We start from the raw sequence: 26,111 nt of genomic DNA on the forward strand, positions 1-26,111 counted from the left end.
GGGTTTGGATTCTGCATTCTGAAAGATCTCAGAATAGGATGACATGGGAACCAGGACTAGGAAAAACAGGGGTATGCCAGACGTGAGGTTGATGGAAGTGAGGAGGAATTATGGAGTAGAGACAGAGGGAAGTTTGGCAATTAGGCACAAGTTAGAGGCTCAGGCAACAAGGAAGAAGGGTCTGAGTTCCTGGAATTAGGACTTGAAGTTAAAATGGACCAGCAGTCGGATTAAATTGATTTGAGGCTGATTTACTAAATGTTTACTAGGTATCATTATGTTTCCCTTCCTTAGGGGCAAGGCCATTCCTAGTTCAAGTTAAGTGGATGTGGCTTTTTGTAAAGGGGGAGCAACTTCTCTCTGCCCATAAAAAGTGCTGACTGCATATTTGTCAGATGAATCCTGTTTTGATGTTCTAACCATCCTCTCATGAAGAAAATATTGAATGGAGTTAAATAAGAAATAACTAGCCTAATACTGGAAATTAGTCCTCTCTTGAGAATAATTACTAAGTGGGAATTGATGAGGGTTATTGTTTGATTTGAGGCCATCAGATGCTGCCATAGAGAAAAATTGTTCCACTTCAAAATAGATACATTTTATTTAGTAGCTTTTCATAGCTTTCATTGCTGAAAGTTAAAAAAAAAAAAAATCACAATGTCAATAATTATTTTTAAAAGCATATAAAGGACTTACAAAAAGGCCTATGCCAAGAGTACCAAAGATGTACTGTGTATTCATGAATTGATGAAGAAGCACATAAAAAATGAGCCTGGAATGATACCTAGATACTGCATTTTGAAAGGCCTTGCAGACTTACTAAGAAGATTGGCCTTCTCCTCTCCCTTAGTGTGATTGTAAAGAGTTACTTGTACCTTTATGTTTTCAAAGTTTGATTTTAATAGCGATAAAAGCTATAGTGCTTTGATATCTTTTTACTTGGTTCTTAGTTGGTCATAAATCCATCAGGAACGAATGTCAGAATTGACTCAAGTTTACCATAAAGGCAACTTCAGGTAGATTTGTTTAAAAAATGTGTTAAGAAAAATATATTAAGGGATGTATGAAAAAAAATAAGTTTGGACTTGAAAATCTAGACTTTGGTGATAGTATGTGTATACTTTAAATTTACCAAGAAAGGGACGCCTGGGTGGCTTGGTCGGTTAAGCGTCCGACTTCGGCTCAGGTCATGATCTCACGGTCCGTGAATTTGAGCCCCGCGTCGGGCCCTGTGCTGACAGCTCAGAGCCTGGAGCCTGTTTCAGATTCTGTGTCTCCCTCTCTCTCTGCCCCTTCCCTGTTCATGCTCTGTCTCTCTCTGTCTCAAAAATAAATAAACGTTAAAAAAAAAATTAAAAAAAAAATTTACCAAGAAAAAGTGTTACTTTGTTTTTTTATAAAAAGAACTTACTGTAGCATATACTTTTTTTTCCCCCTTTTAAAATTTAGGATTGAGTTAAATTTATTTACGTATTTACATCTTTGTTCAATCTATGCTTTTTTTTTTTTTTTTTTTTTTTTTTTTTTTTTTTAATGATCCACCCTCAACACCTCCTACCCACTTCTAGGTGGGTTTTTTTTCTTGCTTAAAATCCTTCACTTACTATCTTTGGAATAATTTACAATCCTCTAGTCTCTTAAAAGCATGACTTGGGCCTTGGCTCTTTCCTCTGATGCTCCTGTCTTACCTCACTACTTGTAGTTCCCTCATCACTCCCTGCTTTAGTCAGGAGTGTCCTCCCTCTTTGTTGCCTGGTTGGCTCCCATGCATTGTTTAGAACTTGCTTCCGGTGTCTCCTCCTCAACGTCTTGCTAACCCGACAGCCTGTTTTGGCATCTTTCTTGCCACCTGGGATGGTGTCTGTCAGAGTACTTGCCTCCTTATGCTGTAAAAGTCTGTTTCTCTCTCTCTCTCTCTCTCTCTCTCTCCCTCTCTCCCTCTCTCCCTCTCTCCCTCTGTCTCCCCTGGGAATAACTAGAGGGATCTGAATTGCCGGGATCTATTTTGTCTTCCCAGCAGCTTTGGTAGACACCTCAGTTGGCTGAAAAGCTGACCCAATGCATGAGTTGGAGAAGATAAGAGAGAGGAGGAGTCTAGGATAGCCTCCAGTTTTGGCAGGGGCTCTGAGTAGATGGTGGTGCCATTTATTGCCAGTTCTAGCACCTTTTTCTCCCTACCCCTCTCACCCCCACCTTTGAGTAGCCGTGGCTCTTTATTGAGATGAAATAAAGAAATTAGAGACTTAAGTTTCTTGAAGATTCTTAGGACATTTTATGTATGTCATGGTATTTGCTGCCTCATTGAGGAAGGGTGGGGGTATATATAGATGGCTATCACTGAGCATGAAGAAGTAGTCTTTCTTTCTTATTGGAATATTTTCTCATTCTCTTGCAATTTTGACTGTCTTTGTAGTCTTTAATAAGCAGTTGGAATATGATCATGAGTGTTAGGCAGGACAGACTTTGTCCCAGTATGGTTTTAGAAGCCTTCTCATATATTACACAAAATGTGCTTGGAGCTGGCCTTTGCATGTCGTTTTGGTGTTAAGATAATCATATAGGTCCTTCCATGCAGAGTACCTACAAATCAAATGGCTATCAAAATCATATAAATTCCTGTTTGTTGACTAGGGAAAGTGAGAGTTGAAATTCTCTAAGACATAAGGGAATACAAGTTTTGCTTTAGTTATAAAGATGTTATAGTGCCTGATGCTGATGAAGAACAAAGTAGAAATCTTAACCAGATCAACTTAGAATTCAGAGTCCTGTTATTGAAGCAGAGAGTAGAGAATAACTTGTTCTGTTCTCATTGAATCTACATTCATCAAAGCTAACTGAGTGTGGTGGGAGGAGGAGGCCTCTCATGTTGAGTTTGGGCTGTTCATGGGATATACAGGTGACCCTATATCTAGGCAGTTGGTTATATGGGGCTTGAGCTCAGCAGAGAAGTCTGGCCTGGGGTAGAGCTTTGGCATCATCACTAGAGAGGGGTCAGTGGATTATGCGTGGTAGCAGGTGAGTCTGTCTAGGGAAAGTGTGTCGGGGGTCCTGTTCATCCTTGTTCACTTAAATGGGCAATTTCATTAGAAGGTAAATAAATTCTCAATGAATACTGGGAGAAACTAAAAGTCAATTCGTGTTGCTGTCTGACTTTAGTTCTAAGTATAATATGTAAGGTATTTTCTTGTGAAAACCCAAATAATGCTGTTTCTATGATGTCTTTCTAAGATTTTATCATTCTTTAGTTAGAAGAATGGATTTTCACAGATTCAGAAGGTTTCCAAAAATAAAATTAGGTTGATGTCCTCAATTATGTAACTCTGTTTTAGTGTTTGTAAGTCTATAATCACTATTAACTCAATTTTCAATTTTTTGGGGAGTTATTTATATTTAAAGTCTGTCATATAAACTTCTAGATGGCGTCTGATAAACAAACACCATTATGTTTGTGATTCCTACTATTAATTTAAAGTAACAGTCTTTATTCTTTGGAGGATATCTCCAGAAAGATCACAGTTTCACTTAATAAGTGTGTCAGAAAAAGTGCATTTATTTCCAGTATATGTTTGTGTACATTAAAAGACATACGCACACAGTTTGGCATGATGGTGTGGTTTGTGGAAAAGAGCAAGAGAGCGATTACAAGATGGTGCAGGTCAGGATTGGAATAACTTGGCAGAGTTTGGTGAGAAAGTTTGCTTAGCAGCTGCCTGTGTTAACTTTGTATAATTCATTCAAAGACTAGTTCGGTTCTGTGATATCAAGAATAATATAGCAGCAAGTGAGTTCAGTTTCTTAGAAGGTAAATTTTAAAGGACAAAAATATAACCTTGTACGTACTTGTAGTAAGTACACTGAAGAATCTTTTTATTAAAAGTTGGGACAGTTTTGTGTAACCTGTGAGTGAATGGCTTTTACATGCTTGCTTTTTCTCCACCTTTCTTAATTTTCTCTTAATTTGGTTTGCATTGGAAGTCTGCACAGTAAAAAAGAGATCAGGCAAATCCAGAGATACAGTTGTTATTCTTCTTTCTCTCTTTTTTTTTTTTTTTTTTTTTGAGGGAAGAAGAGGGTGGGCAGGAGGAGGAAAAGGCGGGAGTTTCCCTAGAAGTAAAGTAACATGCTGGCTTTGTTTTGTTAGACATTGATTATGTCCCACTAAACCTAATTATCCATTAAACAGACTCTGTTGTTATGACTGATTCAGATCTCAAGAATGTCGTGGGGGCCTAAGTAAGGGCTAAATGAAAAAGTTCACTGGAGATGACACCAGAGGACCCAAGAAGGGATCATTACCTTACCACTTAGTTCTAGGCCTCAATTTACTTGTTTAGTGTTTAGGAGCATCCAAAAAAAAAAAAAAAAAAAAAAAAAGGAAATCTTTTAGAACTATTTTATGGTTACTGTAAACTGTAGTATATAAAGAAAAATGATTTTGGAAGTTCAGGAATAATCAGTGTATAGAACAGTGGTAAAAGAGTAGGTATGTGAACAAAATGAATACACAGCAGTTAATAAGCTTTATAAAATATGGGTAAATTGTAAAATCGTGCGTTAATTCAGAAAACTCTATTAAAATTTCCCTTTATTTCAATGAGAAGTGTTTTCAATTTTTTTGTGATGAGTTTTTGGTTAGTGAGTCCTTGTTACAGACCAAAGTCTATTAAAACAAATGACCTTACAATAAATAATTCATACAAATGAAGCATTTCCAACTACTAGCCTGTATTCCATAGGGCCTTATCAGCTTTGTTATGCTAGAATTCATCAGTATGAATTATTTAGCACAAGGAATTCAGCAGAATGTTTTTTATAACCAGGTTGAGAAGATGGGTCCAACCATTTATCTTAGCTCTTTATGTACGTCAGTCTTTTGCCATGGGTGGTAGAGTGCAGTTGCCATGATTTTTCTGGTGTAGTTGGATAGTTAGCTTAGTAATCATGTGCTTTTGCCAGGCTTTAGTTGTTGTTATGTGAGTAACTGAATGACGTGGCAGAAGTATAAGGGAAAATTAATTGTATTTGTAATGGCGTCCTATGTCTACAGTTAAACTAAACAAATAGAAAGTCTATCAAAAGTTTTTTGGGCAAAGTTCTTTGAATGGCTGAGTAGGGATCACTTGTCTTTTACATCCTTTTAGGGAAATTCTTCTGTTACAGCTAAGCAGAAAAAAAGAATACTGTCTTGCATTTGTGTACCACTTAACATTTTGAGAAGCATTAATATTTTATTCTTCCAGCTATTTGTTTACCATAGAAAGTTCCCTGTATTTGTTACTCTAGGATAAGGATTTGAGACCTTGCTCTGTCATCACATGCTGTGTGCTTATTATGAACTTTAGAGGGAAGTAAACTGAGACCTAGGGAGGATAACTAGTTTTTAATTATTCAGAAGTAGATGCTCATATAAATTTGAATTAATTACATCCTGATTGTTAGACTTGTATTGTTTATAGCTTCTTATTTTCTAAATTTGATCATTCAACAAGTATTTATTAGGCCTTAATATAGTAGAAGGTACTGGAGGTCGAAAAAAAAGGAGGAAGAAATAGATTCTGCTTTTAAGTAGTAGTTGCTAGTGGAGTTAGTGATTAGGACCTCTGTTGGACAGATAAGTTATTCACTAGAATACATTAAGACAAATACACCACTTGATTACAAAACAAGGTTGGCCAGGCAGACTAGCTGGGAATGGTGTTTCAGTAAAATGACCTGTCCTTTGTCAGAGGCACATAGGTATGAAATAGCCTAGAATTTGGAGAAAGTACACATGGCTATTAAGACCAGACTACTGTATTTATAAGAAGGAAAGCACTAGCAAACAAGAAACATGGTTAAGAAAAGTGTGTTTCATTCATTAAAGAATTTTAAGCAGGAATATGCCATAATTAGACTTTCATTTTTAGATAGACCATTACGGTGAGTGTATAGAGTAGGAATTTTGCCGAAGTCAGGCAAAATATTTAATAGGTTATAATAGTAGCAAGAATCGAGGTTAGAGTGGGAGAGAGCCAAAGCATAAGAGACTCTTAAAAACAGAACAAACTGAGGGTTGATGGGGGGTGAGAGGGAGGGGAGGGTGGGTGATGGGTATTGAGGAGGGCACCTTTTGGGATGAGCACTGGGTGTTGTATGAAACCAATTTGACAATAAATTTCATATATTGAAAAAAAATAGTAGCAAGAATCATGAAGGTCTGGGATATGCAGAGAGATATTTGGGAGGTAAAATTAATAAGGGACATAGGGAGGTGAGTGAGGGAGTAAGAGGTTCTGACATGATGTAGGAACTATATGGGATGACTGGATGGCTGTGACATTCACTAAGAAGGGGATTACAGTATAGGATGGGTTTGAGGTGCTCAAGATCTTAGACATTTCTGTTTTGGCAATCAGGCAGAAAGATCCAGTAGAGCTGGAAATGAGATTTTGGAGCTACTGGTTCATAAATCATCAGTATGTAGGAGGCAGGTTATGTGCCAGCTAAAATGCATGACTATTGATTTAAGTAATCAAGGGACTAATCATTAAAGGAAACCTGAGCACGAGAATAAGCTGAATTACTTATTGATCATAGAACAAAAGATGCATTTTGTGTAGAAATGAAAAAAGCAGATGAAAGAATATTGTATCGTGCCCTTTATAGAGGTGATTCACATTGCTAACTTGATTTATTTCAAGGTGGTACTAGATTAAGTAGTAGCAAATACATTCACACTTCCTCACCAGCAATTGAACATACACACTTCTTCACCAGCAATTGACAAAAGTCACTGGAACTAGTATTTTTGCCCAAGAAATTGGAAAGGATCAAAGTATTCTCTTTGAGCACTTTGGACACAGTAATACAAAATGCAAGGAGTAATGGAGCAGAGAACAAAAAACACAAAGGGTTGTGGCCAAAAAATTGTATTCGCCGCCAAATTATGGTTCATGTGCGATGAAAATGGAAGGGTACTTTCAGGTTTTCAAGGATTAGAGAAAATGTATTGCATATGTGCCCTTGAAAAACATTTTTTTTTAATGAGAAAAAGACAAATGAGAAAAGTCAAAATTAAGAGTTTGAGAAAAGGACATCTTTGTCCAAAAGCACTGGGAATAAGCACGGAAACAAATTAAATGTAGAAGCAAGACTAAACAGTTGTTCTGCAAGATTGGAAATAGTGCAGAGTACCAGAAATAACTTACAAAGGTAGGTTGTGGTTATGAGACTTCTAATCTAAGAACTTGGGGATGGAGCTTTAGGGGAAAGTGTACCGGCATGCTCAGTCCTGGGCCAACCAGGATCCATTTGTGTATCATTAATATGAATTTCCTTTTTCCTTTGATAACTGGCCAAAACTGGTTAAAGATGGGCAATAAAAAAAATCTGGGAAGTCACCATTAGTAGAATTTAAAATAGGAGAGGACTTATGTTTGTTTTCTAAATGGCTAGACAAGATTAGGGATTATGGCAAGAGATGAAAAAAAAAAAAATCAAGGAAACAAAAAACAAGGTTTTAAAAGACAAGTGTCAGTAAAACAATTTACATATAGTGTATTAAATTTCTCTTTTAAAAGACTGACTCAGACTAAAGGACAGTCTTCAACTATGTGCCCTTTCAAAAGGTATACTTGGAACAAATAAACCTGGAAGGGTTAAAATTAAAAAGGTAGGTCAAGATTAATAGGGAAGACACCACAGAAAAATCGGACGAGTAACAGTATGAATTCCAAAGTAGAATTTAATGAAGATAAATTTAAATTTAAATAATTTAATTTAGTTTAAATAGTATAAAGAACAGGTTTTTAAAAAAAATGTTTATTTATTTTTGAGAGAAAGCACAGGTGGGGGGGGGGGGGGCAGAGAGAGGGAGACAGAGTCTGAAGCAGAGAATCTGAAGCAGGCTCTAGGCTCTGACCTGTCAGTGCAAAGCCTGACGCGGGGCTCGAACCCTTAAACTGCAAAATCGTGACCTGAACCAAAGTCAGATACTTAACCGACTGAGCCATCCAGGCATCCCAAGAACAGTTTTTTAAATTGATTGAAGATGTAATAACTTAAAAGACCAATAACTATGGGAGAATTAAAGTTCTAGGAGTTGTCTTTATAACAGACTTCTAGGCCTGTTTTTTTACATTTTTACTTTTTAAAATTAAATGAACAGGGAGAATCTTCCTATTCATGCTTTTGAGTATAGTCTTAATACCAAAAATCGGACTGAAGGAGAACCTTTAGATCAACTATTGACCGAACTTTATTCAACAGATTACTAGAGTTGTCCTAGATATTAATAGAAATTCTGTGGAAGAATATTGTGGCTAGACAAGTTTGGAAAAATCTGCATAAGGTACTGTTTTGGAGATTCATAGCGCACTGTAGCGCATTAGGATCCCTGAGAAGTTTAGCTCAGTATTTTACAGGTTCCTATTTTTTTTTCTTTGTTTTTGGGTCGTGGAATATCAGTGAACAGTTTATGGGATCCTGGTGTTTTAAGGAACAGAGTTTGGAAAACGCTTGAGTATTGCTGACAAGTCTGTAATAAAATGAAGACTAATGGAACAGTTAAAGAATCATTAATCATGACTAAGGAATTTTATTTAAAGATGGTTTAATGGAAAAGATCTAGTTATATGACTCATTACCTCATTTGGTTCAGTAACAAAACTTGTATGAAAAGCTTAGTAGAGCAGAAAATCATTTGATATCATTTGATACCTGCCCCCCCTTTAATATAAAAAAGCCTCTTAGAAAAATTGTGAATATCATTTGGTATGGAATATAGTCAATATCATAATTTACTGCAATTCCATAGAAGTTTGTCCTTATTACTTCTTGTTTGCTATATTTTAAGTTCTTTGAGGGTAGGAAATAAGTTGATTTTTGTGTATTTTTTGTCACCCATTCTGATACAGAACCTTGGATTATAAGCGTCCTGTAACTGTTTCTTGAGAACATTTGGAAGCATATCCTTATGTAATTTTTAGATTAAAATGAGTTTAAAAAATATTTTTCTTCCTGTTTTAAACCTTTTTTTTAATGTTTATTTTTGAGAGAGACAGAGTGTGAGTGGGGGAGGGGCGGAGAGAGAGAGAGAGAGAGAGAGACAGACAGACAGACAGACACAGAATCCAAAGCAGGCTCCAGGCTCTGAGCTGTTGGCATAGAGCCCTACATGGGTCTCGAACCCACGAACTGTGAGATCATGACCTGAGCTGAAGTTGGATGCTCAACCAACTGAGCCACCCAGGCACTCTAATGTAAAATATTTTTGAAAGTATAAGCCATACACGTTTTTAAGCATAAAACATGAGTTTTCAAAACTGAAATAGATACTCCTCTGTATGGGCCTTAATGTTTGCTTTATTTATTTATCCAACAAGCTTTGAATTCGCAAATGGCTTTAAATTTGGTTAACAGGTAACAGGAAATTTATAAAGATTATTGAACATTAAAGGGGTATTATAAATACTATTTTAAAAAAGGATTCTGGGGGCGCCTGGGTGGCGCAGTCGGTTAGGCGTCCGACTTCAGCCAGGTCACGATCTCGCGGTCCGTGAGTTCGAGCCCCGCGTCGGGCTCTGGGCTGATGGCTCAGAGCCTGGAGCCTGTTTCCGATTCTGTGTCTCCCTCTCTCTCTGCCCCTCTCCCGTTCATGCTCTGTCTCTCTCTGTCCCAAAAAATAAATAAAAACGTTGAAAAAAAAATTAAAAAAAAAAATAAAAAAAAATAAAAAAGGATTCTGTTTTTTTATGGCTGAATAATATTCCATTGTATACATTATGTAGTTATATGTATGTAATAATTATACCAGTTATATAAATTAAAATGGTGCTATGAACATCGGAGTATAGATATCTTCTCAAGTTAAGGTTCGTTTCCTTTGGATATATTCCCAGAAGTGGAATTGCTGGATCACATGGTAGTTTTGTTTTTGATTTTTTGAGGTTCCTCCATCCTCCATTTTAATTTTTGAAGATTTTACAAAGTGGCTGTACCAATTTACAGCCCCACTCTCATTGCACAAGAGATCCTGCTTCTCCACACCTAAGCCGGCATTTGTTAGCTCTTGTCTTTTTGATGATGGCCATTCTAACAGATATGAGGTGATATATCTCATTGTGGTTTTAATTTCCATTTGCAACGACTTGGATGGACCTTGAAGGCACTATGCTAAGTGAAATAAATCAGAGAAGGACAAATAACGGTATGGTCTCAGTTATGTGTGGACTCTACAAACAAACAAAAACAAAACAAAAAGCAACCAAATACATAGAAAAAGGGATTAGACTTGTGGTGACCTGAGGCCGAGGAGGAGGAATTGGAGGAAAGTGGTCAGAAGTTATTACCACCTTCCAGTTCAAGATAAATGTTAGGCATGTAATGTGCAACTTGACTATAGTTAGCACTATATAGGAACATTTAATATTAAAAGAGTAAATCCTAAGAATTCTCATCACAAGGAGAATTTTTTCTTCTCTTTTCTTCTTCTTCTTCTTCTTCTTCTTCTTCTTCTTCTTGCTTTTTATTGTATCTAAATGAGATCATTGATGCTAGCTGAAACTATTGTGGGAATCATTTCACAATATATGTAACTCTGCCATACTGTGCACCTTAAACTTACACAGTGATGTGTGTCAATTATTGCTCAATAAAACTGGAAAAAAAACAAACAAACAAGGCTTATCCTGGCCAGAAGTATTATCCTTGGCGAAGCAGGATGTGTAAGGAGAACTCTCATAATGGCAGAACTGTTTGTTCATGTAGGAAAATCAAGGGATTTGGGACCTGAGGCTGGTTCAGAATTTTCCAGGATGTGGTTGGGTTTTTAGCTAACCACAATTTTTCTATGGTCTTAGGAGTGCCTGTCAGCCCAGGAAACCCTAGCCTTGAATTTGGCTTTACAGGGCTTGAGAAAATTTCATTCATATGCAGATTTCTGCATTCTTTCAATTTCCAGGAAGAAGCTGCAGTTAACGCTGGGCTTGGAGTGCACGTCTGCCTGTGTCTGTGTGTGAACGCACAAAATAGCCTGAATGTGATACGGATTTATAGGAGTCAGGAAATCTGAGTTCTAGTATTTTCTTCTTTTCTAATCTTGGATAAGTGATATAATTTTTTTCTCTTTCGAGTTTTCTTATCCGGAATCTGGACATTCTTTCCCATTCACTCGACTGTGAAGTTCTGAGAGGATATCTGTGAAAACTTTTTTAAATGTACAGAAACTATTAAGTTTAAGCTGTCAGTAAAACGTATGGGTACTCATTTTGCTGGAAGAGTCATGCAAACACAGAAGTTGGAGACTAAAAATCATGGCAATAGGGAAACATGAAAATCTTTTTTTTCCTCCTTTTCCTTTTGGGTTTTCAGTTACAAATTAAGAATGCAATTTTAACTAACATTTAAAAGCCTTTGCATTACAGAGAGAAAATTAATCTACACTATAGTTGGGTAATAATTCAGAATCAGTATTTACATTGCTAACATTTTGTTACTTATTGTCAAGTGTAATTTATTCAGGATATACACCTGAATAAATTTTTGTTTTAACTCTGCAGCTAGATGAAAATACGACAAAAGAGGTTTGAATGAGTTTTCTTTTTGGTAACAGTTTGCTTGAGGAATGGGCAGGCTTTTCCTCACTTGACAGATGGTAAAGGAAGGGCCTTGAGAAGGCAAATGGATTTCCTAAGCTTGCATTTACTGGGTGATGATAGAGTCAGGGCTAGAATTCATAATTTTTGTTGTTACCTAACATATTTTTCCCCTTTGGGTACAGCATTTTCTTGCTGATAATTATGACCTTGTAGTAATTTTTGGTAATTATCATAATCTTTTAGGAAGAGAGTCAAATGATGTGTGGCTTTTGCATATCGAATTAAAGAATCACAGTGAGAACCTACAATAAGAGGACATAATTTTCGTTTTTAGAAAACAAATTCTCAGGCTTACTAAATAATTTATGTTCATATAGTTTGTTTACTAAAAGTGTGAATTAATAATGGGTTTAAAGCTCACACTTTTTCAATGTTGATTTATGATAGGAAAAACTGTATAAAATACTTTATGTAATGATGCTTTAAACATACATTCATAAAATAATTGACTTTTAATATCGGAGAAATATCTGTATGGGGAAAGTTAAAAGGATAAGTTATGAAACTGAGAATGTCACCTATTTTATATAGTTTTCCATTAACTTTATTTATTTAATTTTTTAAATATTTTTTATTTTTGAGAGAGAGAGAAACACACACACACAGAGTGGGGGAGGGGTAGAGAGAGAGGGAGACACAGAATCCGAAGCAGGCTCCAGGCTCCGAGCTGTCAGCACAGAGCCCGATGTGGGGCTTGAACTCACTAACCGCGAGATCACACCTGAGCGGCTGTCGCTTAACCTACTGAGCCATCCAGGTGCCCCGAGTTTTCCATTAACTTTGAACATATGATAGTTTCCATGTTACTTTGATGAGATAAATAAATTGGAATCTTAGAGTATCATATCATCTTTAAATAGTTCAGAAAACAACAAACCCAGGAGCATTAACTTAGGGGTGTGTGTGTGTGTGTGTGTGTGTGTGGCGCGTGTGCGCGCGCGGTTAGCTATACACTTGATATGTCATTCAAAGCAAATCAACCCTTTTCCCTTCTTGGTGTTTTATGTTTCAAATCAATTGATCATTCATGGACTGTTTCCAATAGTGCTCTCTTCTATGAAGATTTTTAAAAAAAAAATTTTTTTTTTCAACGTTTATTTATTTTTGGGACAGAGAGAGACAGAGCATGAACGGGGGAGGGGCAGAGAGAGAGGGAGACACAGAATCAGAAACAGGCTCCAGGCTCTGAGCCATCAGCCCAGAGCCCGACGCGGGGCTCGAACTGACGGACCGCGAGATCGTGACCTGGCTGAAGTCGGACGCCCAACCGACTGCGCCACCCAGGCGCCCCTATGAAGATTTTAATTAAGGGATCTCTTAGGAATTAATCATGCATTGCTAGGAGGCTCAGCTCTTGGGTGGTAACTAATCTATAGATGCTGCTTCACTTGAATTAAAAAAAAACTGAATTTATACAACATGACTTATTTATTTCAGGAGAAATTACAATCGAGTAGACTTTTGAGACTGAAAGGAACTTTGGAGATCATATAATCCAGTACCTTAATTTGATATTTGAAATAACTAAAGCCCAGAGAGATTGATCAGATGTCACAAAGAAAGTTTTGGTAAAAGTGGGTTAAAACCTATATCCTCTGTATCATATATCCGAGTGTTTTTTCCCTTATATTATTTGTTATGTTTGTGAGATTCTCCTCAAGAACATTGATAAGACTACCAAAGAAGTAAACAACAACAACAACAACAACAACAAAAATAAAGTTCTAAATGAGTAGGGTTACAGGATTCTTAGAGTTCATTCAGTGTCTCCTGGACGGTGGACTAATCCAGAAATTGAATTTAAACTATACTTTAACATTTAACAACATAAATCAGTTTCTTGAAAATAACATGTTAAAAGGTAAGTGCTTGAATTGAAGTAGAGACCTTGTTAAACTATGTCAGTTAATGAAATAATTGCATTTGTGAAGACACTTTTATATTTTAATATAAAAATGATAAGATGTGCTATTTTAAAATGTCTATATGTTTGACATATTAAACAAAATATGGGCGGGTGTTCTTCAAGCTTATCTCTGATGGAAATAAAGAGAGAAATAATCAAAAGATAGGCAATGAGGAAAAGTAAATAGACTAATATCAGAATAATCAACTTCTAAATAATTGACTGTAATTAACATTTTTGTCTGCAAAACTGTAAATCCCAGAAGAATTAGAGATGTCTATAATCTGATGGTCAGCTTTCATTTTGGGAGGTGTTGTTGGATATACATTAATGGTTTTACCATTCTAGATATTTCTCTTTTGTTTAATCATATATTAAATAATAAGTAGATCAGTTTGGCCTCTATTTCTAAGTGGCCGTGTCTGTTTTAATCTCAGGCTTTGAAATGGAAAGAAAGGAAATGGGTGTGAGTAAATGTGTTAAATGTATGTGAGAGAGGGAGAGAGAGAGAGAGAGAGAGAAAGAGAAGGAGGGAGGGAGTGTTAGTTGTGTATGCCTGCTTTCTTATTACAGCCCAAGATTATAATTATGAATTAAGAGTTGAGGTTGGTTTTCTGGTTGGTATTCTTGGTACCAGACCTGTGGCTTTTGCTATATGTATTACAAGTAAGTAAGCCATCTGGAAAAGAACAATGCAGGGATTTTAGGGTTATTTTTTTTGGAAATAGTACTTCAGTTTTCAGATTTTAGAAACTGTTACTTTGAAACTCTGTTCTTTGTTCATTGCTTACTATCTACTTCCAGAGTTTCACACTCTAATGTTTCAGTAAATAGTGTCATTAACAATATAAAGGAAGATCCTTAGAGGCTCAGAAGTATGCCCTAGTGTAGGCTGCTACTGGGACATCAAAGAAAGGGGAGTTCTCTTTTGATTTGAATGGACTCCTTGAAGGTCCCTTGAGAGCTTGGGGATTTGTGCTGCGCTTTGAGGGGAAGCCATTGCGGTAGGTGAAATTAGGATTTCTAAAGCTCCAAAATGGGCCAGTTTGGCAAAAATAGTGGGACATGAGGCTCTGATTCATTCCCCTTATAGCTGCCAAGGTGGTATTTGTAAAATGAAAAACCAGCTCTATAACTCCCCATATGAGAACCAGTCTTAAGAGATTGTACCTAATAGCCTGAAACTTGAGACTTTTCTTGATTTTTACTGGCTATATCTGGCAGATGCTTCTGAATACTTCTTCACTAGGTTACAAACTCTCTAATGGAAAGGCCCATTTGTTCATCTTTTTATCCTTAATACTTGCCAGCTTCAAAGAAGGAAGTCAGCATGTTCCTGTCGAATAAATAGGGGCCTACAATCCAGGTTAAGGAATTTGGACTTTATTCTAAAGATAGTGGAGAACAATTAGAAATTTTTAAACCAAAGAATGATATAGTGAAAGATATAGTGAAAGATACTCTAAGGTAATTAATTGCAGTGAATTGATTATTTTGCGTGCTAGCCTTCTAAACATTATATTCCGAAGTACCTCTTACTTACAGCAAATAAACATTTATAGTTAATGATGTCCTAAGTATGTGTAGCAGTCAATTCGTGGAACAAGATTTAAAATTACTGATGCATTTTTTTTCCTTTACTCTAAATTAGCATTAAGAGTCAGTTTTTAACCATTAGCATTAAGAGTCAGTTTTTTAAGTTCACTAAGACAAAGCAGGATTAGGTAGGCCTTATGGTTTTCATTCAGCAACTATTTGAGTGCCTACTGTGTTATCTACCACGTTCTAAGCATTGGGGACACCGTGTTAACGAGATTCATATAGCATACGACTTCAGGAGGCATTTTAAATAGTCTAGTGTCATTGAGAACTCTCTAGTAGTTCAAAAATCATATAAAGAAAATGGAAAAAAAAGTTTTTTTTCTTTCTTGTATTCTGTTTTTTTTTTTCCTAAAGGACATCACAAATAGAAATATAGGAGTTTAGAGGCTTCTGGACTTTGGACAGTGTATATTGGTGGTACCTGTTCCACTTAATAGTTTGATGCTTAATTAACAACAGCTTTTTTTTTAAATGATTTTTTTAGTGAGATACGCACATGCCAGAATTTAGTTTTTAAAAAATAAATGTTGCTTAATATTCATTGATTGTCCACAATATAGTAGGTACTCTAGTAGTATGCAAGGCTTTGGCTTTACTCATTGGGCAGTTTTCACAAATGGCAGATCCATTTTAAATCAATGGGCATAGTATTTCACTTACTTAGGCATCAGAATTCTTTAGTAATTAGTTTATGACCGTATAACTAAATGGTGTTTTTTGAATGAGTGGGTAAAAAGCACTGTAGTTCTGAGCTTTATTTCATCAGTTGATAGGCTTGACTTCCTTCCTTCCTGTCAGCCTATTTGACTGAGAGACCAATTTTACATGGCTTTTGTTGGAAAATTCAGAATATATTTTCCATTTTATTTTTTATTTATTTTTTAATTTTCCATTTAAAATAGTCAAACTGCTTGTATATCTATAGAGCTGTTTTTTAATTTTTGTAGATCATTCCAAAATCTGGAAGATTTGTGATTAATGATAGACTTAAGGATTCTTAAATTTGGTTTATGTTTAAAGTAGCTTTACCAAAAAAAAAGTGATGGTGGGGGGGCACCTGGGTGGCTCATTCGTTTGAGCATCTCTTAATTTTGGTTCAGGTCATGATCCTAGTGTTGTGGGATCAAGCCCCATGTTGGGCTCCACGCTGAGTGTGGAGCCTGCTTAAGATTCTCTCTCTCTCTCTCTCTCTCTCTCTCTCTCTCTCTCTCTCCCTCTCTCTCCCTCTCCCTCTCCCTCTCCCTCTCCCTGTCCCTCTCTCTCCCTCTCCCTCTCCCTCTCTCTCTCCCTCTCCCTCTCTCTCTCTCTCTCTCTCTCTCTCCCTCTCTCTCTCCCTCTCCTTCTCTCTTCCTCCCTCCCTCCCTCCCTCTGCCCCTCCCCCGCCCCTCCCTCTCTTTCCCCCACTCATGTGCTCTCTCTCTGTCTAAAATTAAAAAGGTAGCTTTACTAACTTTAAAACATGTATACATACAACACAGTAATGATGGCAACAGTGATAACAACAAGATTATCCTTATCTTCATTAATGCAGTGACAAAACATTCCAAGCCAAAATAGAATATTAGTGATGGTTCTAGGAAAGCCTGGGGACAAGACACTTTTGAAAGGTACAAGGAAAATTTGTATTAAGAATAACCCTCCCTGAAGTTTTCCTTTTACTTAGCAGTTACTGTCCATTTTCTGTATTTTTTCTTTTCTCAAAAGAGAAGATTTTTTTGTTGTTGTTGTTTTGTTTTTTGTTTTGCTTTGTGAATCTGTGTTTGAACTTTGCTCTGTCCCAAATGGGAGTTGTGTCCATTAGTTAAGATAAGCCAGGTTTTCTGGCAGATATCAATGATTGCCTCCTTTTTTGTGTGATCCAGATTTGTGAAACTAGGCATACATTTTTTTTCACTTTATACCTCTCCAGGAAGGAAGGAAGGAAGGAAGGAATTCTCCCAGTTCAAGATGTGCCTCAGTAAAGCTCTTGATGGATCTATGGTGTTCCGACTTGAACTAAGACTTTCATATCTTGAATTATAGTGGCCTAATATAAAACATTAGAAATTTCAGAAATATCAAGTTTTGACATATTGAAAGTTAACAGCCACCTCTGACCATCCATGAAATATAACCTTTATGTATATAATGAGTGTGAGGATAGAATAACTCCTATCTGTCGACAGTGCTGCCTGGAATGCCTTCTCTGCTCCATTTCTCCTGGTTCCCTTATGCCCTTACTGAATGAAATCCTACCTATCCACAAGGCCCCAGCTCAAAATTACTTCTGAAGTGGGAAGAGTTCCTTGACATCCCCCACCGGCTTTACTCCAAACTGTATTATATGCTCCCTTATCACCTTGCATTTTTCACTTGTCAAACTTATCACACTACCCATCAAAGTCAATCTATCTAACTGGATTGCAAGCTCCTTGGGGACAGAGTCCGTGTCAGTTTTGTGCAGGTTGTATGCCCAGTACCCAGTATAGTCCCTGGCATATCATAGGCCCTTAAAATAATGTGGTAAGGACGTAAACATAAAAATACTCAAATGGATTAAGTTAAAAGTTTTTAATTTAATCTGTGTCATTGATGATATCAGTGTCAATGAAATAGAGTGAAGCACAAATTGAGTCAGTCTGAAGACAATAGAAGAAAAAGGTGGTGTGATATGTGAATTGCCAAAAATTGAAAGAAGACGTCCTGCATTAGGAGATTTGATCTATAATCATACTGACTTGCTTCCCATTGTGCATTTTAACCTAAAATAAATTTAGCAGGGACTTCCTCCAAATCAGCCGAGATTGTTTTATCTTTATCCTAAGTTTGTGGCTATCTGTGCATTAAATGTGCTAAAGTGACAGCTAAATTGTGTTCCTAACAACTATTTTTAGCGTGTGTAATTTTGCTTTGCCTTACTGATTAGGATATCTTCAGAACTTTAACGTTGTGGCTGATTTTTAGGTTTCCTTTCTTGGAAAACATTGATCTGTCCCTTCCCCCAGGGTGTGATGGATTTAGTAGCTATTTTTGTTATTGTTTACCGCTTTGTATAGTGACCTTTTGATGCCTCCTGAGCGGTGGGAATAAGTTTGATACTATAGATATAACAGGAGCATACCTCAAAGAGATTTTTTTCTTTTGTTTTTAAATGTGCCTTTTCTTTTTCTTAATTGTGCCCGAACTGATACAAACATTAAAGACTATTATTCTGAAATTTTTCTCACACTAATGAGAGCGTTATACTGAGTACAAAACATACCTGTGAGCAAAACACAGTGAGGTATAGGTTAATTTATGTGTATATTTTTTCTGGTGTTCTTAAAAACTGAAACCAACACATTCACGCTAACTGAAGTGTCACCTGGAGAACAGCCTTAGAAAGCTGAAAATTGTTGAATTTGGTAAGAAAACAGATACCTTCGCCATAGTCTGAACTGCAGTTGTTTTTCTGCATGTTGTGTGATAGATGTTGAAGTCTTAGCTACAAATTGGTGAGGGAATAACAATGGATGAAAGGGACCAGAGGGAGGAGAAAGGTAGTATTGTTACTTGTTTCAGCAGAGTTTGCATAAAAAAATTATATGCAAATATTTAAGCTGGGTTTTGTTAAAAGAAGGACTTACTCAGTTTGGTGATTGGTTGCTGGTCGTCTTGCAAATAAATTATTTCTATTTCAGTTTCCTGAGGCTGTACCACTGGGTACATTCTGAAATACTGAAAGTGAAAATGAAAATCTATAAATCATTTTCTTTGTTAAAACACATACATAGTATCTTGGCCCTAGAAGATGACCTTATCTCAAAGGAGCTGTGTAATGCAGGGAAGAGATCATTTTATGCTGCATTTTTTTTTTAACCAGCTAGAAGATTTATGTTACCAGATCACCTTTCCAGTGGTCATTTTATTTAAACTTACGGTAAATATACTTAGAACGGTAAAATGATTAATGGAAATTATTTTTACTTGTGAAAGGATATAATTGAAATGATTTCCATTGCAACTGAAATACTACCTGCTTACTTAATTTTCTGTTTAATAATGCATTCAGGTGACGTTAAGGCATATCGATTGTGATGTTTGGTGGAATAAAAAAATTAAATCCATCGAAGCAAATATTCTGATTTGTTGAACTTTCTCTTACCTTTACAATTCCTTTTAAATTTTGAAATGCCAGGATACTGTGTACAGAACAGGTTGTTACGGTGGTTGTTGTTTTTTATCTTCATTTGCCAGCTATCAGGCAGGCTAGCCAGGAGCGCTGAGACTCTAAAGTAAATGACAAAGCAAACGAGCAGGATGGCTTGCCATCAGCGCCATAGATCTGAAAGTAGACAGCCAGACCAGAGATTAGAGCAAAACAATTCACGATAGCACAGCAAACAGGAGCCTCAGTACAATAGCAACGGTTCTCTTTTCTGCAAGCCCCATGGAGAAGTAAGATTGGCCTGCATGGTTGTTATGCCTTCCTTGAATTCAGTTGAAGCTCAGGAGACTAGGGCTAAGGGCTCAACACGTTTTGAAGCAAATTTTAAGTAAGGAAGCCTGTCCCCCTCACTGGGGATGAGTCACATTTGTGGTTACATGGCTAGTTACAGAAATGGCTGAAGGACAGAGGATTGGGTTGCTGTACTTGTAGTTTGGTGCATTTGGTAAGGAGGAGGTATGGGGGACCCTTGGGGTCCATAATAATAGATCATCTTTTATAATAGTCCACCCGTTGGCCCTAAACATTGGCTGAACTCAAATGTTTACATAAGTATCCTACACCGTCAGCAATTCAGATTAGATGAGCTGAGCCAAATCCATTCAAATGATCTCATGCAACACTTAATAAGGATGATTATCAATAGGATGAAGCCAATGTAAAGTTTTCATCTCAGTTGGGTATCCCAAGATTCTGGATTCAGCCAGTTGAATTAAGCCCCAGAGAGTACTGATAGGTCTTATTTCAAGTAATCATTTAGTTTCCGTTCTTATGGGATATATGCATTGTTTCACCTGTCTAGTGGTATTAATTCATACATATTCTGCTCAGGCAGGATGTAGTTTAAGGCTGGAATATTATCCACTATGGCTTGTGCAGGAGAGTTTAAACTGACCTATTGATCTTCTAGAACTTGCATAGTCTCATTGGCTAAAATTAAGGATAGCTTCCTGACCATATATCCTCTAGGGCATGAACTCTACTGCCAGAGAATAGTACTTGCCCTGCTTTATGGAACCTGAAGTCTCTGTAACTCTGGTAGGGTTGGGGCACATGTTGTCTCCAGTATCCAAACAGTCCAACTTAGTGCCAGGCCTCCTTTTTGGTAGGTGGGGGCTAGAGGGTGAGTAATTTTTCCTTTACTGACTCTGGGTAGCCCACATCGCTCCCAAGAATTATTTGCCAGTCCCTTGAATTCATTAATCCTGAACCACCCCTGGGCTTCCATGTGAGTCAGCTTCTGTTCCAGAGCCCTTGACACCTGCTCTTTATTTGAGCCTATCAATCAGTATGATACCATTAATGTAGTGGAACCAAGTCATTCCTAAAGGGAAAGGGCGTGTTCCACATTACATTGGTGGAGGCAACAAGAGAATTCAAGTACCCCCAAGGCTATTTAGTGAACCAGTCTTGGAACCTGTAATCAGGTGAAGGTAAACTGATCTTGATCTTATGGTAGCAAGGGGATTGGGAAAGAGGCGAGAGAGAGAGAGAGAGAGAGAGAGAGAGAGAGAGAAAGAGAGAAAGGCATTAGCCAAGGCCAAGGAGCCATGCCCTGTGTTATCAGTTTGTGCAGTAGATTCAGTCACAGTCTCAGTGTCTGGAAGAGCCAGAGCCACAGGGGCAACAACTGAATTCAGTTGGCAAGAATCCACTATAGGCTGCCAGCTCCCTTTAGCCTTTTTTACAAGGCCACACTGGGCGATTCTATTGAAATATCACATGTCTCAATATTCTTGCTGCCTTTAGGTCTTCAATCAAAATTGTGATGTCTTTTTCTTCTCCTGAAATTGAATCGTTTTTGTGTAACTTAGGAGGGAACTGCCTAAAGAGATGGACTGTTTGGCATTTGTCCTACTGTCACCTGCAACAAGTGGGTCTTCCAAATTGAGAAAATGGCCCTTGGATTCAGTGAGCATTCACAGTACACATGCAGTATGTCAAACATCAATAGCAAGTGTACAATCAGGGATGAGAGAGGAATAGCAGCAGCAGGGATCCAAATGGCCCCACATGGATTGTTCTGGTAACTTCTATTCCTTTTATTCTGTTTCCAAACACAGGCAATTGAATGTGTGGCTTCTGCCCTCAAGGGAAGCTGATGAGATAGCCACTTGAGGATCAGTGTCCAAAAAAGCCATAAAAGCTTATATCCCCCACCCTGCCCTTTCTTTCCCTGAAGCTCTCCCTTGGGGATGGAGAGATCTTGGTTTCATCTCTGGTCCCCCTTTTCTTTAAAGGCTGGCAAATCAGGGTGCAAGGGCACAGGGTTAGGTAGTGGAGGTACTGAAGGAGTAATGTGTTCTGAAGTTGCCACTTAGCTCTGTAGTTCCTTCGGTAGTGGGGGATTGATTTCCATGGAGGAATCTGGATCTATAGAAGCACTTTGATTTCAACCAGTTGCTTGCTTCGGGGCTCCCATAGTTCAGTTTCTGCACCCAATTTCTTTGGTGCTGATTCCATCCATCTCTTTTCGGGGAACTCTTAACAATCATATCCATGTTGTCTTGCAGCTGGGCCCTCTTGGAGACGTTCCAGAAAGTCATTGTCTCTCATATGTCAGCATACTACGTGCACCAAGTTATTTAGGGAAGAACCCAAACCTCAGAGAGAATGCAAGACGTAACAAGATCCCAAAGGAAATGACTAAGTAAGCAACCTGGTTCGTTTGCCAGAGCTTCATCGTAGGTGTGAAAGTAGACCCAGAGACTTAGTGATCAGAGCAAGGGTTTTTAAAACACACAAACGGCAAGAGCCCCAGTGCAGTAGTGCTGGTTCTCCTGCTCACTAGTACCACAGTGCGATGTGATGCACCCGGGTGGTGGCTGTGCTTGCAGTGAGTTGGTTGGCAGTCGAGGAAGCCAGGACTCAGCATCTTTCATAGCACGTAGCAACCAAACCTGTCACCCTCACCTAGGAAATGAGCAGTTGTGCTGCAATTACACTGTGGTTACCTTAATCACTAGCTATAGAAAGGGCTCCAGGTCAAGTGCAGTTTGGCGTCAGTGAGACCACACTTGAGACCCACGACGGATTGGCTTTCCCGACATCATTATCATTCACGTAAATATCTAAAATATTCTAGGAATAGGTATTTTTCAAATAATATACATGTAATAGCATAGTAATATATTACCTTGGAGTTCTGCTTTCAGAGTTAATAAAATGCATTCATAGTATATGTCATCGAGTCATCTGTGAAGTAGGTCACGGAAGTGTCCTCATATGCATTTTGCAAAAAGAAGAAAACTGATGCTTACAGAGAGGTTCAGTGACACATGGCAAGTTATATGTGTAAGTAGTGGAGCCAGATCTTGGATCCATGTCAGTTGACTCTCATGTGTTCTTTTTACTACCCCGAACCAAGTTTACTTACTTGAATGAGTAGAAAATAATCTTTTGTTGATTATAAATAATATTCGTATGCCAGTGGATATTTCAGTAAAATTATTACTGTTGAGTATGTTTTCAAAGGCCTAAATTAACAATTTGTTTAGGAAATACATTATTGTTAAAATTCAGTTTATATGTGGTTATTACATATTTTAAATATAAGTCTGAATTAAGGTTTTACTGTTTCTAGTGTCACATTGGAAAAGAGAGTGAAAAAGAATGTCATTTGATATAGACTTAAAAGTTTTGTTATTTTTTGGTTAATTATCTAATAAATCCCTGATTCCATGAACCAACATCTTATAATTTGATTAGTTATACATCAAGTACAGTTGAGAGAAAAAGTAGATACCGGCATCTCTCAAGCTAAAAGAACTAAGGATCATTCTGAGTAGAATGAACAGTGGCAAGATACTACTGAGTAGAATATCATAGCAGTCAGGCTGATGTTAGGTCAGACTTTCCATTATTAATCCTTCTTTTGGTTTTTATAACTTTTGGTTGAAAATTCTTTCCAGGGAACAACTTGTATACAGATTTTCAGCCTGGGAGCAAATATCTCATGACCCACTTACAAGCCTCTTTAAACATTCAGATTAATGTTAAGAGCTTTTATGATGAAAGCTAATTTTATGTTTCAAAATATTTCAAAATATTTATTCTTTTGGAATCAACAACTTAAAAATATTTTATTCATTCCTTGTGAGGCTGCATTATATTTTTAGAATTATACTCAAAATAGTTACTAAGCTCTGATAAGCTTTTAAAAATTCTAAAATGGAAGAACTTGATTAAACAGCATTTAATTGATTTTTAAGAAGTTGTTAGAATGGATGAAGCATTATATACTAACTGCTGTAAAAGTTAAAACTCAACTTTACGTTTCAATGATTTAAAAAAAGTGGGGGATCATCATTTTGTGTTCACTTAATTATTTGATTTGTATTTCTCTGTAAAAAATGTGAATTCAAGAATACAATATTGTATTAGGGCTCTCCAGAAAAACAGAACCAGTAGGAAACACACACAGACACACAAACACACACACCTCTCTGTATATGTGGTTACCTTAACCCACGCAACTAGCTATATATCTAGCTCTACACACACACACACGCACACACGCACGCAGATTTATTATAAGGAATTGGCTCACATGGTTATTATGGAGGCTGGAGAGCCCTGAAATCTCTAAGCTGGAGGCCTGGGAAGCTGCTGTAGTTCTGGTTGGAGTCCTAACAGCCTGAGAACCTGGAGAACCCATTTTGTATGTTCTGGCACAAGTATGAGGGTCTGACTGAGGAACAGGAGTGCTGGTGGTATAAGATCTAGTGTAAGTGTGAAGTCCTGAGAACCAAGAGTGCCGGTGGTATCACTTCTGGTGTATGTCAGAAGACTTGAGATCTAGGAGAGCCTGTGGCAGAAGTCCCAGTCCAAGGGCGGGAGAAAACCAGTGTGCCAGCTCCACAGTCAGTCAGAAGGAATGAATTCTCCCTTGCTCAGCTGTTTTGTTTTTTTCAGGTCTTCAATGGATTGGATGAGGCCCACCCACATTGGGAAGGACAATCTATTTGATCCTAGTCTACCAATTCAAATGCTAATCTCCAGAAATATGCTCACCGACACACATGGAAATAATGCTTAACCGGTATCTGGGCACCCCATGACCCAGTCAACTTGACACATGAAATTAACCATTCCAAATACCATGAATAAGTTTTTCCTGTACTCTTAGTCATATTATTTCCGAAAGCACTTGTGTTATACTTTAAACAAATGTTTCTGATGAAAATGTTCTGATGAAAATACTCCTTGAGCGTTATTTCCTTTCCCTGAAAATGCGTAAAAAATATCCCAAATCCCTAATATGATCACAATTGTAATCAAAATCCACTGTGCAAACCTGTAATTTAGTTCATTTTAGAGTAGTCGTATGGGAACATCTTGCCAATTTTCAGTCAGTTGCAACAAAAGAGTAGACTCTTAAGAGACTCCTTGAAATTTCAGCATGCCTCCAAGATCCAGAATCTATACCCTGATATTTTCTCCCAAAACAAGGAAACGAAGTCAAACTGTCAGGTGGAAATTTTATGCCATTTTTCTTTAATGCTTTTAGATGGCTTATGATTTAACAAAACTAATACTTACTGAATATACTCCTTTATGAAATGTTAGAATTAAAAAAAATTTTCTAAATGAATAATCATTGGAATTCGAATTTAGAAATTTAGTATTTTTTTTTCCCCTGGAAATATTTTCTTTTGTTCTTTAATTCCACCATATATTAGGAAGTTGGCCTAAAAAGAGAAGGATGGTAATTTTTATTTTATTTCCAACCAGTGGAATCTATCAGAGTATTGACTTTTCTAACTCAGCAGAAGGATTTTGCTATATTTTCTATTAGATAAATAGTAAAGGGGTAGTCATTGATTTTATGTAGTATTTTCTTTGGTACATTAGCTGTTATTTTCTTTGATGCATCTCACAGTATCACTTTTATATTTTAAAGTGTTCTGAAACAGTAACAGATCAATTTTTAAGTCTGCAAGTCACTTTTATTTTAACTTAGTGGATTAGGAACCCTCAAACTGGGGAACTAACTCATGAAGGAGTCCTAGGCTGTTAATCCCCTCTGGGAGTTGTGGGGCAGGGGCTGGCAAAAGCTAATGCTCTTTCCAACATGTTGCTATTATAAACATTGTTGTTCTAAACATTCTTGTGTATGTCTTTTGTGCGCACATAAGTTTCTCTGGAATATATTACCTTGGAGAGGAATTGGGAGGTCACAGGGACATTGCCCTCTGCCTACAGAATATGAGAGTTCCAGTTGGTCCATAGCTTGGTTTTATTTTGCGAGAATTAAAGTTTTTAAAAACCTGATAATGAGTCTGACATGGTATTCTGTTGTTATTTTATTTTGCATATTCTTGATTTGTAGTGAGATTGAGGATTTTTTCAAATGCTCTTTTGAAAATTCATATTGCCAGTCTTTAAAAAAATTGGGTTCTTTTGTTTACTGAGTTCTTCACAAATCCTAGATGCTAATTCTAAGTTGGTTGTATGTATTATGAGTATTTTTTTTTCTGGTCTATGACTTCCTTTTGCACTATTTTCAGCTGTCTTGATGAATAGACTGGATTGTCAGTATCTTATAGTTATAACTTTTATCCTGAAGTATATTTCTTTCTATTTTGATGCTATGAAGATACTTGTCTATTTTCTTCAAAAATTTTTAAAGTTTTACTTTTCACATTCAGGTCTTTATTCCACTGTCTATAGTGCAAGGTGGTAATTCCTTATGTACATATGCATGTAAGTGTATTTTTTTAATTTAAAATCATTGATAAGCATTTGCCTCTGAAGCACTTCTGAACAGTCTGTACTTTCT

General features: G+C 37.1%; 1 protein-coding gene across 2 annotated transcripts in view; it reads left to right on the forward strand.

Moving 5' to 3' along the window:
- The window catches only part of NEK7 (NIMA related kinase 7), a 162,769-nt gene that overhangs the window by 12,083 nt on the left and 124,575 nt on the right, over window positions 1-26,111 (forward strand). Inside the window, exon 1 of one of the 2 annotated variants that reach the window (XM_047840326.1) lies at window positions 21,962-21,980. The exons of the other annotated variant lie outside the window; for it this stretch is intronic. Within the exon in view, the coding sequence (XP_047696282.1) occupies window positions 21,973-21,980 (8 nt within the window). The 5' untranslated portion in view covers window positions 21,962-21,972. Of the gene's footprint in view, window positions 1-21,961; window positions 21,981-26,111 lie in introns of those variants that run through there. 2 annotated transcript variants of the gene reach the window in all.

Source organism: Prionailurus viverrinus, chromosome F1 (genome assembly GCF_022837055.1).
Source record: "Prionailurus viverrinus isolate Anna chromosome F1, UM_Priviv_1.0, whole genome shotgun sequence".
NCBI lineage: Eukaryota > Metazoa > Chordata > Mammalia > Carnivora > Felidae > Prionailurus > Prionailurus viverrinus.